General features: G+C 42.3%; 2 protein-coding genes across 3 annotated transcripts; one reads left to right on the top strand and one right to left on the bottom strand.

Moving 5' to 3' along the window:
* Positions 1-3,029: 3,029 nt before the first annotated feature.
* si:dkey-202e22.2 (netrin-4) lies at positions 3,030-10,339 on the top strand. 2 transcript variants are annotated; one of them, XM_037975518.1, is made up of 10 exons: positions 3,030-3,485; positions 4,554-5,029; positions 5,113-5,391; positions 5,564-5,690; positions 6,350-6,538; positions 6,676-6,892; positions 7,650-7,777; positions 7,862-7,930; positions 8,047-8,217; positions 8,377-10,339. In XM_037975518.1, the coding sequence occupies exons 1-10, from the start codon at positions 3,410-3,412 to the stop codon at positions 8,514-8,516; spliced, it is 1,872 nt and encodes a 623-aa protein (XP_037831446.1). In that variant the 5' UTR covers positions 3,030-3,409; the 3' UTR covers positions 8,517-10,339. The 2 variants fall into 2 exon arrangements, with proteins under 2 accessions (XP_037831446.1, XP_017280673.1); XM_017425184.3 differs by having other exon boundaries at positions 8,356-10,339.
* On the bottom strand, positions 9,931-12,219 carry LOC108241177 (mitochondrial intermembrane space import and assembly protein 40). Its single transcript, XM_017425163.3, has 3 exons — positions 12,028-12,219; positions 11,502-11,600; positions 9,931-10,955 (listed from the first exon to the last, which is right to left on the bottom strand). The coding sequence occupies exons 1-3, from the start codon at positions 12,047-12,049 to the stop codon at positions 10,636-10,638; spliced, it is 441 nt and encodes a 146-aa protein (XP_017280652.1). The 5' UTR covers positions 12,050-12,219; the 3' UTR covers positions 9,931-10,635.
* Between the last annotated feature and the right edge of the window lie 1,659 nt (positions 12,220-13,878).

The raw sequence follows: 13,878 nt of genomic DNA, 5'->3' as shown, positions 1-13,878 counted from the left end.
CCTGTCACCTCAGAATTCAATGTGTTTTGCATTTTAGAGCTCAAATGGGCATCGGCGTGTAATTTACTCGCAGAGACATTTATTGCACGTGCTGCTCTTTAAAAGTTTTTTTTTTCCTTCTTCTTTTTTTACAGCCCTGCAGCAAACTCTGACCCTAAATGTCTTGTATTAAATGAAACGTACCATTTTAAAGGCTTTTCAAATATCAAAAAAACCCTCCAATACTCTGTAAACTCTCTCCAGACCCTGCAAGACCCCACTAATGATTTACCTTAATGTTTTATCCATTACCTGTCCTCCTCAAACGCACAAATCCGCACAGAATTCCTTGTGAACTGTAAAAACCTGGAAAGCTCATTTCCGAGTCCCATTGAGCCAAAACGGACTCTAAATCAGTGCAAAACAACCTGAAACTATGTCCGTCTGTTACTAAAATTATCAGATAAGAGCTAACATGTTATAAACTGAATCAACCTGACTCTCCATAAAGCTATTTATGGCTTAATGAGTGGAACAAACATAAAAAAAATATTAATCTGTGAGATGTGTGAACATAAAAGCAGGTTTTATTGTATGGAGGCGTGCCAAATGTATTCAAAAGAAGCACAAAGAGATGAAAAAACTATGTCAGCAGGAAGGGAATCAGGAAAAAAAAGTGAAACCTCAAGTCAGAAAAAACTGAAATGTTGTGTAAAATGTAAATATAAACAGAATGCAATGATTTGCAAAGCCCATAAACACATAGTTTATTTACAAAGGTGCATGCGTAGCAAATGTTTGAACTAAGAAACAAAGTTACTGCATAACCTCTAGAAAAAATTACAGTAATTTTGGATTTAATAGCATCAAAATGTCTCAAAACAGACACGGCAGTGGCAACAAAAGACAGTAGAAAAGTAAGTGGGACATCGTAGAGGAGCATTTTGCAACTAATTAGGGTAATTTGCAACAGGTCAGACTGGTTATAAAAAGAGCATTTTAGAGAGGCTGAATCTCTCAGAGGTAAAGATGGGCAGAGGTTCATAAGTCTGTGAAAGACTGTGTATAAATGATGGGGATCTTCAGTCCCTGCATTAAAAGCAGGTCTGATTCTGTTCTGGACATCACTGCATGGCCTCAGGAACACGTCCACACATCACTGACTCTAAACACAGTTCACTGCCCTGTTCATAAATGCAGGTTAAAGCTCTATCAGGCAAAGAAGAAGCCAAATATGAACACCATCCAGAAATGCTGCCATCTTCTCTGGACCAAAGCTCATTTAAAATAGACTGAGACAAAAAACTGTTCTCTGGTCAGACAAATAAAAATTTGAAGTTCGTTTTGAAAACCACAGATGCCGTGTACTAAAGAGGAGAGGAACCATCCAGCCTGTTATCAGCACACAGTTCAAAAGCCTGCCTCTCTGATGGTATGGGGGTGCATTAGTGCCAGTGATAAGGGCAGCTTACACATCTGGAAAGCCACCATCAGTGCAGAAAAGTATATACAGGTTTTAGAACAGGTTTTAGTGTTTTTCAGGGAAGGCTTTTCATCTTTCAGCAGGACAGTGATGAACTGCAGACTGCATCCATTCCAGCAGCTTGGCTCTGCAGGAGAGGAGTCCAGGTGCTGAACTGACCCGCCTGAAGTCCAGACCTCTCACCAAAGAAGACTTAGGACTGTCGAACAGCCAGAGTCCTACATCAGGAAAGAATGGGACAAGATTCCCTCCAAAACCTCTGGCAGCTGCTCTCCTCAGCTCCTAGATGTTTACAGACAAGAGGGGACGTCTCACAGTGGGAAACGTGGACCTGTCCCCACTTTTTTGAGACGTATTGCTGCCATCAAACGCAAAATTTTCTTTTTTTTTCTTTTTAAACATTTGATATGTTTACTATATTCCATTGTGAATAAATTTGGGTTTGTGACATCACTTATGTTTATGACACTTTTGCAGTCTGTTTTTGGTTACATTTTTACACAATGACCCAACTTGTTCAGCACTGGTACAGAGGGAGTGATTCTGTTTCTGAGGGGGGAAAAAAAAAAACAGAAGAAAAACTTTCAGGCTGTGACTTTTTAAATCTAAATGGACAAAATTCAGATTGACGACCAAACAAATGTGACTGAGCTGTCAGCCGCTTTTCGAACCTAATCCTGTCCCACTTTGGCAGAGCAAACATAATTACCGTCACTGTTTATTCACGTCGGTTTTTAGTCGATTCTGGTTTTGATCTCCTTCTTTTGGAGGGAGAAAAGCAAGTAGGCCGGGGTCTGTGAACAATTTGTACGGTTCTGGAAATGAGTCCAAATCTCTGTGTCTATTCCAATTTTTTCTGAGCGGCCTGTGCTTCAAGTTAAGCCATAAAACTGAGCTGACATCGCGTGTATTCGTCTTCCAGCTCAGGAAAATGTGTGTGTGTGTGCCAGAGGAGAGAGTACAATCAAGTTCATACGGTAGGATGTGGCGTGTTTTATGTGGCTGACAACAATTCACAAGGGACTGTCATGTATGACATTCAGTACGGATTAATGCCTGCTGCCAGGGGCCAAAAGGAGGGCAGAAATGTTTACGCCTGTGTCTGAGCATGTGTTTGTTTGTTTGTCTGTTAGCATAACATCTCCTGAACGAGTGGATGGATTTTATTAAAAGCCTCAGGGAGTAATCACTGGATGTAAGTCTACAACTGATTAACTTTTGGAGTCAGCCCATTTTAAGATGGCTGCCACAGCTAAGCACAATAATGGCTTTAACTTATGCTGTATAGATATTGAGCTGAAATTAGATGTGGTCCTAAGTGAAACTGTCGTTTTCAAGGTTTGGTCAGCTCCATCAGTTATTCAGCACGATTTGACCTAAGCCTAAAACGGGCCATGAAAGATGGCGGGCGATATGCATTTCCACCCCACCACAAAAAATGCTAGGACCTTTAATTTTCAGAGGTTTCAGAGGAATGACACAGTACAGCATCACAGTTTTCAGAAATTAGAGGGGGGGTGGGAAGGCTGGCAGAGGAGGAGAGCCAGATATAAAAAAAGGGGCGCAAACTCGTCTCTCGTGCGTAAAGGCGCAGAGCTCCGGAGCTGCGTGGAAACGGGATTATCTGCGTTTTCATGCTCCAAAAAATAAAAAATAAAAACAAAGAAGATGCCGAATCTATTCCACGTGGAAACAACACCTGAATCTTAAAACGTCCTCACCAGGTGCGCCCTGGACCGACGATCCGCTGGCAGAGAAGAGGAGCTCAGCCTCAGCCCGTCGCGGGATTTTCGTGGATGGAAAATCTCCCGGATTTTTAATTTTTTTGATTTTTTCTGGAACCTTTTGCGGGACCGGAGGAGAAATGCGCGCTCACCACACGGGGACCCGTCCCGTCGCGCCGCGCGTGCCGTAAACTCGACGGGATCCCGGGTGAAGGTGTGTAGGATGTTGGGGACGGCTCTGCGGCAGATGCTGGTGGCGCTCAGTTGGCTGCTTCTGTCCGCGGCGCTCAGCGGAGCAGGTGAGGAATTATACCCATCTGTATGCTGCATTTCCTGAATCTTTCAATTTGAGAGAGAGAGAGAGAGAGAGAGAGAGAGAGAGAGAGAGAGAGAGAAAGAAATAGGCTACCTCCTTCTTCTTTGTCACAGCAATTTAAAAGGAAAGCACGACGATCCAAATTATTGCCCATGTTTGTGTCTGTCTGTTGGCAAAATATCTCCTGAACCACAGGGCAAGTTTTAATGAAACGTGCAGGAAGTAATTATTGGACGGACACCTACAACTGATTAACTTTGAGAGTCAACCTGAGTCAAGATTGCTGCCACATCTATCTAAACTTAAGAAAACATAAAATGGCGATAATGCAGTCAATTTGACAGACACTGACCTAAAAACCTGTTGTGGTGGTAGCTGAGACTGATGTCCGACACATATTCCGAGCGCTAACATGCTGCTCAGGATCTTTAATTAAAATCTTGCCATTAACTACTTGAAGTCAGCTCTGTCTGTTAGCGAGATATCTCATCAACCACTGGACAGATTTTAATTAAACTTTCAGGAAATAGTCACTGGATGAACGTCTATAACTGATTAACCTTTGGAGCCAATCCAGTTCAAGATGACCAACACAGCCAACATATCTTACAAAACACAAAAAATGGTACAATTCAGTCAATTTTTCAGACATTGTCCTAGATTTTGGTGTCGTTGTAGCTGAGAGTCTTTCACAACACATACTTAAAGTGCTAATCATTGTGGAAGATCTCTGTAAAAAAAAAAATGAAACATTGACTACTGGAGTTAACCCTTCTTTTTCTGTTAGCACAATATTTCATGAACTACTAGACAGATTTAAAAGAAATTTTCAGAAATTAATCATTAGACGTACCTCTACAACTGATTAACATTTGAAGTCAGTTGGATTTGAGATCGCCTCCACAGCTAATCGATTTTTGCCAACACAAAGATGACTATAAGTCCATTTTAGTCTGAAACTCTGGCATGAAAGGTGATAGGCATTCCTTCAAGGAGTGCCAGAGCTTTAATTTTTACATGATCTAAAATATCATCTACACATCTCCGTCAGATTCTAGATGTTTGGACCAGGCCTGTAGTCCACCTATAGGGAACCTGGCTGTTGGCAGGACCCTTCTGACCCTGTCGAGCTGCTGTGGTACCAGCACACCCCACTTGTGTTCGCATCCTCCTGCGAACCCCCACCCGTGCCGAGAGGACGCTCATCCACCTGCTCTCATGACTGACGACCCGTTTTTGCACCCGGGTACCTGGTGGGCATCGGGAGGAGGCACCGCCCCACCAGACGAAATCCGACTGGAGCTGGAGACGAAGTTCTGTCTGTCTCACGTAGTTTTGGTGTTCAGGTCACCCAGACCTGCTGCCATGACGGTTGAGCGCTCGGCCGACTTTGGGCGGAGCTGGGAGACGCTCAAGGTTTTCGCGTCCGACTGCGGCGCAGAATTCGACTTGGCCGATGACTTGGACGAGCCGGGCTCACTTTGCACGTCCCGTTACTCCGGTGCTCAACCCTGCAGTGGCGGAGAGGTAAAGAAAAATGCACAAAGATGGTTTTTAAAAAGTGTTTGCAACCAGTGCTGTTTAGTGCTTTCTTTCTACTCTTTCTGTAGGTAATTTTACGTAATCTAGACCCAAGAAATGCTAAACCGCTGGACCCCTACAGTCCAGAAGCGCTCGTCCGCCTGACCATCACAAATCTCCGCATCAGACTACTGAAAGCTCAGGCCTGCACTACATCACTGAACCCCACAGCCACATCAGAAAGCCCACCACCAGCACCGTTTGCCGTTTATACATTACAGGCCAGAGGGACCTGCCTGTGTCATGGACATGCTGAGCGTTGTGCACCATTCAAGACAAGTCAAAACAAAACACAAGACAGTAATATGGTAAGTTGGCTTTCTCCGCATTTTAAGAGAACAAGACTTGCCAGGTAAGGGACTTTAAATGGTTCCTTTTGCACTTTCCACCACCCGCCTGGATGGATATTTTATGAGCGTCTCCAGGCAGCAGAGATTGATGTCGGCAAAGGGACTGAGCAGCACGAGATGTGTGTTCCAGGTGTTTGGGAAGTGTGTCTGCATGCACCACACGGGAGGGGACCACTGTGAGAAGTGCGCCCCGCTCTATAACGACTGGCCCTGGAGGCCCGCCAATGGCAGCAGCGGCGAGCCCAACCCGTGTCGTAGTAAGTGATGAACTAGTCCTCGTGGGTGGGACTTACTTGTCCAAATCCAAGTTATTTCCTTTCCAATCACTGTAAAAAGTCTTATTTTGCTTTGTTTTCCTCTTTCTCTTGCAATGTTGTTTTAAGGCAGCCTATGGAAATGACCTTATAGGCTAGAAAAGCCACAATGCTTAAAACAGTTACTGTGAAGAAAAAGAAAATTTGTTACTTTATTAAAATTTAACAAACAATTAAGGTCCGGCAAAGACTTCATTTGAGTCCAGATCTGGGCCACGGTCTGTCATTTGAAGAACCTCCACTCTGGAGGCTTTTTTGCCTGATGGCTGATTAATCCAAATAAGTCACCAGGAACATGCACACACAAGAACATACAAAAGCAGAAAAAAAGGAACGAAAACTTAAAATGTTATTCAAATCTTTCAAAAGAACAACAACCCAAAAAAAAAGTCAGAGTACAGATACAGAATTTAAACAGCTTCGTGAATTTGACTGAAAATCTGTTCTTTACGTCGTTGTCTGCATTCTTCACATGCCTGATGTCCTTTTGACTCTGAACAGCCTGCCTTGACTCATCAAAATGTTTCCACTGCTAATAACCCGCCCGTCCTCGCCGTTTACTTTCCTCCCATCCTGTTTCTAAATCCTCCACCCCCTAACAGAGTGTGAGTGCCACGGCCACGCAGACAGCTGTCGCTTCTCCCAGCGAGCTTGGCTTTCCTCGGGCAGAACCAGCGGCGGGGTCTGTGACAGCTGTCGGCATAACACCGAGGGACGCCGCTGCCAGCGCTGTCGCCGCGGCTACCGTCGCCACCCGTCGCTGCCCTTCAAGTCCCCCCACGCCTGCACACGTAAGGGTCAAGACTTGCATGATGTAGCAGCTGACTAAGCTTCCTGTTGATGTTGCTGAAAGCTCAGTTTAAAGTCATAGACAAAGAGCAGCTCGCGTCAAACTCAAGCCCCCTTTTTTCTTGCCTCTGCGTCGCAGGCTGCTGGTGTGACCCCCTGGGATCTTTGCCCCCCGCGCCCGGAGAGGACGGCCCCTGGTGCCACCACAGGAGCGGTTGGTGCCGCTGTAAACCCGGTGTAGGGGGCTCGAGCTGCGACCGCTGCCTGCCCAGCTACTGGGGCTTTGGAGACGATGGCTGCGAGCCCTGCGCCTGTCCGCACAGCTGCCATCCAACCACCGGGTGCTGCCTGAACAGGTAGACGCACAACTCCTGGAAACAAGGAAGGGAGTCACGACTTCATGTCCGCCGAGCCCCTAGTTGATGCCAAGCCGTTTCGTTTAACAGCTGACTTTGATAAACATGAATCTAACTGTAACTTTTGCCTTTTTTCACATCAAGAGGGAAAAAAAAAATAAAGTATCAGTCTCGAATCTAAGCTGAACAATTAAACAGATACACAACCCCAAACACACAACTGAGCCTGCAGTTAAAGGGAAGTGCCTGCAGGCAGCAATAGTGCGGTCGGCTCAAACAACTAGAGGGTTTTAAGTAAATCAAAAGTTGCTGATTGTTCCCAACAAGCTGTGTCTAAAATGTGGACCAAAGGGGAAAAAAAATGCGGTGGTTTTAAAAAGGAACCAAGTAAACTCAGGAGGACTTTAAAGCATAACTAATTTCCCTAATTTCAATAAAGTGTATGTTCTATTCTATTCTTTTAGGACAGAAAACTAAAAAATAAAATGCCTTAAAAATAGAATCTAGTTGAATTGCATTTGGAAACAATAACAGCTAAGAGAAGAAAACACGCTCTCAAAAGGGAATTAGTTTATGCTCTGTGGACGATTGGATCAAAGCAATATTCAGCGTTCCTCCATGTGAAGGGATTTTATGAGTCCCTTCTGGCCACATTCTGCACCGAACACTTAGGCTGCTAAACGTATTTGCATAAATTCAGTTGCTAAAAATAGACAGTGAAGTGATTTCTCCCCGCCCCCCCCCCTTACATTTGCAGCTACTCAGATAATCACGTGTTAAACGTGCCCATCGGTGGAAAAGTCCCAGATGTGGATCTTCTCTTCCCACCTGAAGAAGAGGTGCCGTGGTCCAAGGAACTCCCAGTTTCTGCTCAGCACAACACAGGTGACGCTCTGCTGCACCGTGAGGATCAAAACAACCACATATGAGCAAGAAAAAAAACACAGATAACATAATGTTGTTGTGCAGGAAAGTGCGGGTGTAAGGAGAAAAAGCTGAGGAGTGTGTCGGATCTATGTAAGACCAAACATGACTATGGTGAGAAATCCGTTTCTGATGTTTACTTTTGTTCAAATCTGTGATCTGCAGCATGACGCCGACGCGTCTAAAAAAATCTTTTCTGTCTTCTTTTCTTTTTTTGTGGCTCATGACAGTGATCAAAGCCAGTGTGCTGTCCGCTCACGACAAAGGCAGTCACGCCGAAGTGCGGGTGAAAGTTCGCGAGGTGCTCCGGTCGGGCCGGGTGCCGCTGCACCAGGGAACCCTCAGTTTGTATCCTCTGTCCTGGACCAGCCGAGGCTGCACCTGCCCCGTCCTGAACCCGGGTGAGACGTCCTGCTTCAGATGATCCACGGCGAAGGAGAAATTCTTCACATGCAGTGCATTAAAAGCAAACATTAGAAGGAGGCGGCTTGTTCATTCATTTCACTGTATTTTCCCTTTTTTTGTTGTTTTGAACTCAGGTATGAAATACCTACTTGCAGGTCCAGAGGAGCCTGGATCCGGCCGTCTGTTGGTCACCATGCAGAGCGTAGTGGTTCCATGGACGCCTCGGCTAGCTTTATTTATATCAGAGGGCCTGAGGAACGGATGTCCAGGATTGACAAGATCGGAATACAGTTAAGAGGATTTCAGCGGGTTAAGAGGATTCCCCCCCCCCCAAAAAAAAAAACAATAAATAAACTAAAACATTTCTGGAGAAATGTTGAAGCTGCTGCCCAAACTTCCATCATCAGTTTTATAGTAAACGTTTACATTTTGATGGGTGAACCGTATAAGCTGCTGTAAATGGCACATTAGGGTCACCGTGGTAACCACACATCTGAGTCTCTCACTCCCTGACTGCTATCTTATGAGAGACGGACAGAAACAGACTGAAAGACAAGCCTCAAACAGCTGCTGTGCCAAAACAGTGAGTTGGATGTTGCAAACAGCAGAAGACTGATGGTCAGACACGTGAACCTCCATGTTTCAACATTGTTTCATGTAGGAGATAAGTTAAAATGGCCCTTCATTTACAGCTCTGAAGAGAATATTTTGAGCTAAAACATACCTGAACTTGTGGAAGCGTGGGTGTGTGCTCTCTGTATTCTGGGAGGATTTGAAAGAAAACCGTCAGCCTTGAAATGGGACAAAAATACCTACATTTTGATGTACTATAATGTGTATATGTATCAAAAAAGTTATGGCTTAAGAAGAGTTTGTTTCAAAAGAATGTAATATTTTTAGATGATCCAAACCTTGGTGTGACGTCAACTATCAGTTAAACAATCTGTAGAAAGATTTGTATAAAATTAAACATGTAAAGCTTAACTTTCTGCTACCGGTTTAAACTTTAAGTGATGTTTTGTCTGAGAATACTGGGTTTTCTCATGTTTCACCAAAATCCCATTGATTGCCATTGTTGTTTTTAGTTCTTTTTTTGCTGATTTTCTCTTTGTTGTATGACACGCTGCTACTAATAATCCCAACTGAGCTACGAGTTTTAATGTTGGATTTTGTTTTGTTTCAAACCTGTAGGACAAAAAAACAATACTTTTTTTTTGTTTTATAGATTATCAACAGTAGTGCTTTAAAGGGACCAAGCACTGAAGAACCCACAATAATTACTGCCATCATAGTGGAAATGATCAAACTTGTGATCAGTTTAATGTAAAAGGAGTTTATGGCACCAATTGTTGCATAAACTGTGATTAAATATTTAGGGAGTCAGAGTGACTGAGTTATACCTACCTGAAGAACTGACTTCATTACATCTCAGGTATCAGCCAGAGCCATCCTGTCAGACTAAAAGGTGATAAAACAACTTAACTGTTCAATAAATATTTCATTTCCCCTTTTGTACAAAAACAACTGCGTACAGAAAACAATGGCAGCCGTTCATCCAGAAGATAATTATTACCAACAGAGCTGGCTTTATTGCCTCAGGATCACACCCATCTGTCCCCTCTCCTGTGGACTAATTAAGGTAACCAAATATTATTTAGAAAAGCAGAAGTTATGTTTGACGTCTTTGAAGAAACAGAAAACGGGACGAGTTGAAATGCGAACAGTTTAATGTTTTAATTTGCGACGGACACCAGCACACGTTTCAGGTCGTGACTTCAGCCTCCAAACGACGACTTCTGACAGCAAAAAACATTTACGCAGTCACGTGTAAATGTGAAAGGCCAGATTAGACAGTTCAAACTATTGTTTGCACAGCAAGAGGAGACCCCTGACAGTGAGCACAGAAACATTAGAACATGTGAACCATAAATGGCAGTCCGGTTCTTCTTGCCATGAGCTTTGGTCTCTCAAAAGGAAAGGCGAAAAAGAGTCTAAACTGCCTCTTCAGGTTAAAATATACAAATATTACTTATACCAGTGGATATAACGATTACAGTTTAACGTTGAGTCAGTCTGAAACATTTTTAAATGGGACTCCTAACCAGCTGACATTCAGAAGACAACACTCAAACACTAATAAAAAGAGCTCTTTGTTTCTTTTTTGCATATAAATTAATGAGTCCCTGCAGCAAAAAACATGGTTAACTTTCAGTAAACATAGAATTAGATCATTTCTGATTGCCCAGAACAACAAAGCGGCCTGTGTGTTTGTACAAATGCTATGTTTTTTTGAAGCTCTTCTTCGGGTTCACCCATAAATAGCCTCTCAGAGGCGCAAATGAGCCGATCGGAGCTGCTCCTGGAGAGTCCCTTATGATGAGCCGACAGTCTGGTTGACTGCGGGCGACGCGCCGTTAGACGAGACCCCCTGACGTGGTTGGAGCCGAGTCATTCTCAGACAACATGGCACTGCTGTCTGCAGAATCGGAAACAGGGCTGGGTTCTGTTTGGGAGGTGCTCTCTTTATCTTCCTCCTGAGGATACAGGTCGGGGAACTTCTGCATGCACTTTTGCATGCTGCGGAATTGGTCGATGCACTCGGAGCCCTTTATCTCTTCCTTACTGTAGTGGAAGCACGAAAAGGCCTCCTTGAACTGCGAACCACAGGGCCCGCTGGCCATGCCACCCAGACAGGGGCAGTTCCAGTTTATGTCTCCATTAGGCAGGATCAGGCCTGTAGAAACCAGACGACCACATTTGTCAGTTTTGGTTATCTTATATTGAAGATGTCTGTCTGTGATGTTTTTCCTGACCAAAAACCAATCTTGTTACATTATGTACGCATCAGAGCTAACATTTGCAACATCTAAATGAAAATGTTTTGATGGCAGTCATAGGTGAGCATCCTTATGAACAGTTTAACTGAGTTGACTATTTAGTTATAAATAAACAATTCACATAAGCTCTATTCTTTACTTTATTATAAATAGTTAAATTACAGGGAAATATGTTATTATTTAGAGAGTCTTAGACCACCACTCATAAAACAGGTCAGTTAACATGCTCCTTGTTCTTACACCAATAATCTTCACAGTAATTCTTGTTTGACTTCACATCATCAGTGATAATACGAGGATAAAAACCTCTTGACAGTCTCACGGTTTTCATTAAATGTTAAGCTCAACTCCAAAGACTTCATGCTCCTTAACAACACAACACTTGAGTTCCCTTTCAAGAAATGTTTAAAAACCTGGTCTGTGCAGGCCTACAGAGTACTAACCCGGATCCTCATAGGGATCATTGGGGTCATCAGCGATCAGCTCAGCGTTGCTGGGAGCCTCGTGGTCCTCTTTGGTCACAAAAATTATACGATCCTTTCCTGAAGCAGACAAAAACAACAACATTCAGGTTATATAAACATTAGTAGAAAACCCAACCATGAATTAGGTCTGTGCTGACACTTTCTGTTCCTCTAGTACTCCATCAGAATATAAAAGTATTATTGCTGTCACAGTGAGCGGCCACTGACCCCTAGCGGCCACACTGGGTGTCACACAGGATTAACACTAATCGTCTAAAAGTGCTCTCAACCCATGTTTAAATGTCAATACAGACATTAACTCAGAGATCTCTAGAGTACATTTCTCAAGCCAAATTTACAGCCATCGCATACCAAACTTCCCACTCAGCAGAGCTTAAAATAAATGCCAGGAAAGCTTTGGAAAGTTCTCGCTGTTTCTACGTGTTAGCCTAGCATGCTAGGTCTACCGAGGACGGAAAACGACTTAACGTGAGATTCAAATTACCCTCTTCTTTGCAGTACGACATGTCCGCTGGTCTTTTTGCCCGTCGGGCTTCGTCTTTATTATAAAAGATGACCTCAGTAAGAAAAAAACTACTCAGAAGCTGAGGTACGGAGCGCCATAGTGAGTGGACTTAATTTGACAGGCTAACCCGCTAACCGGTGACCTGTCCACATGCGCGCGCACAAAGATGACGTCACTTATCGACGCGGTTTTTTTTTTCATACATTGTCGTGAAAATACATACTGTTTGAGATATCCCAAACTTTAAACCATATGAGAATATAATTTCACATTTAGTTTTCATGCAACTCAAGAATACATTATGGCACCTGATAATTAGTTTGGTTTTAAAAGCAAACACAACATTTATAAAAATGTCTTAAAAAAACTAAGAAAGTACAAAAGATTCAATTCTGTCCTATATTTTCTGGATATACCTAAAGCCTTTGACTGAAGCAGTCATAGGACATTATTTATTCACCTGTCAGAGAAGGTTATCTTTATACTCTGATATTCACACTAAATGATTTTATTTAAAACAAATCATAAAAAATCTAAATGAGTGTAAGATTTGATGCTTGATTGGGAACTGGCCTGATGATCATTTGAAGTATGCAGTATTTAGTTATTTTGTTTCCTGATAGTGCTGGTTTACAACATTTAGATATTTAAACTGGTTGCAGGTTGCAGTAAAGGTACTGTGCTGAACTCCAGTGATGTGATTTCTACAACTTAGATGGATCAAAAAATAATTTTGGAGACCAAGTGTTCGGTGTGGTAAGTAAACTAAGGTTATAACACCAAGTATGATCTGTGTGACAATATTATTGTGCAGCATCAGTATAGTCCAGCCTAATATACTGATGGTGTTAAAGTAGCCTCTACAAAGCCTTATTGCCTGTTTTTACAGCTCATTTGTGGTGGAATCACAGTACAGCCAAACAGGTAAAACCTCAGGTGGGATTTTAGGATGAATTCAGGATCTTGCTCAAACATCTGCAATAAATAAACGCAGGTCATGTATTTCTCAACTTTCATGCCTCACTGAGACATTTTATTTACAAATAATAACAGATCAATAAAAAAAGCCACGATCCTAATAGCTGTAACTGTTCCAGCATGAAGATAAAACAGATGTTTTTCATGCTCTTAAAGTATAAAAACAAGTTAACTGTAGATCACGAAGTAAAATGTTTATTTTTCTATTTTTTTTTTTTTTATTATATAGACTGAGATGTTTAAAAAGAAACATTCAGTTATGTTTTTCCTGGTAGATTCTCTGATTTATACATAATATTGTATTTATAAAACTGTTCTTCAAACCTTTATTTAGCTCAAACTTTGTTCCAAAGGATGTCCTGAAAACCTATTTTTTTAAACAGTTTAATAAAACAGGAAAACATTCTTTAAAGACTCAATAAAAAAACTCAAAAATCTTCACAGAATATTTTCTGTTTGCGGGCACGCAGAGCCTTAAGGTGTTAAATCTCACCTAAATGTGTGGCTGCAGACATTTTCTGCACGCCAACATTAGGAGGGCGGTAAATTTCTGCCACATCTTTAATAACATAAAACTTATCTGGACCAAAAATTCTCTGGGTGATAACATTTAATTGCTGAGCTTGGACATGATTTAAAAAACAAACAAACCACCAATCGTTGGAAATAAAGTGCTATAAAACATGCTAAACGTGTTTGTATGTTTTGTAAATGACTTAGTTTTATATTGTCTACATTAAAGTCCTGCAGCTGACTTATACTTTAGTTATTTTTATTATCTAAGAACAACACTAAATAAAACCATTTGACATTCATATGGTCAGCATTTCACAGAAATATCGGTTTTATAAC

Source organism: Kryptolebias marmoratus, linkage group LG4 (genome assembly GCF_001649575.2).
Source record: "Kryptolebias marmoratus isolate JLee-2015 linkage group LG4, ASM164957v2, whole genome shotgun sequence".
NCBI lineage: Eukaryota > Metazoa > Chordata > Actinopteri > Cyprinodontiformes > Rivulidae > Kryptolebias > Kryptolebias marmoratus.
Note: the sequence above shows the minus strand (reverse complement) of the source record. Positions and strands in the feature narration are given on the sequence as shown.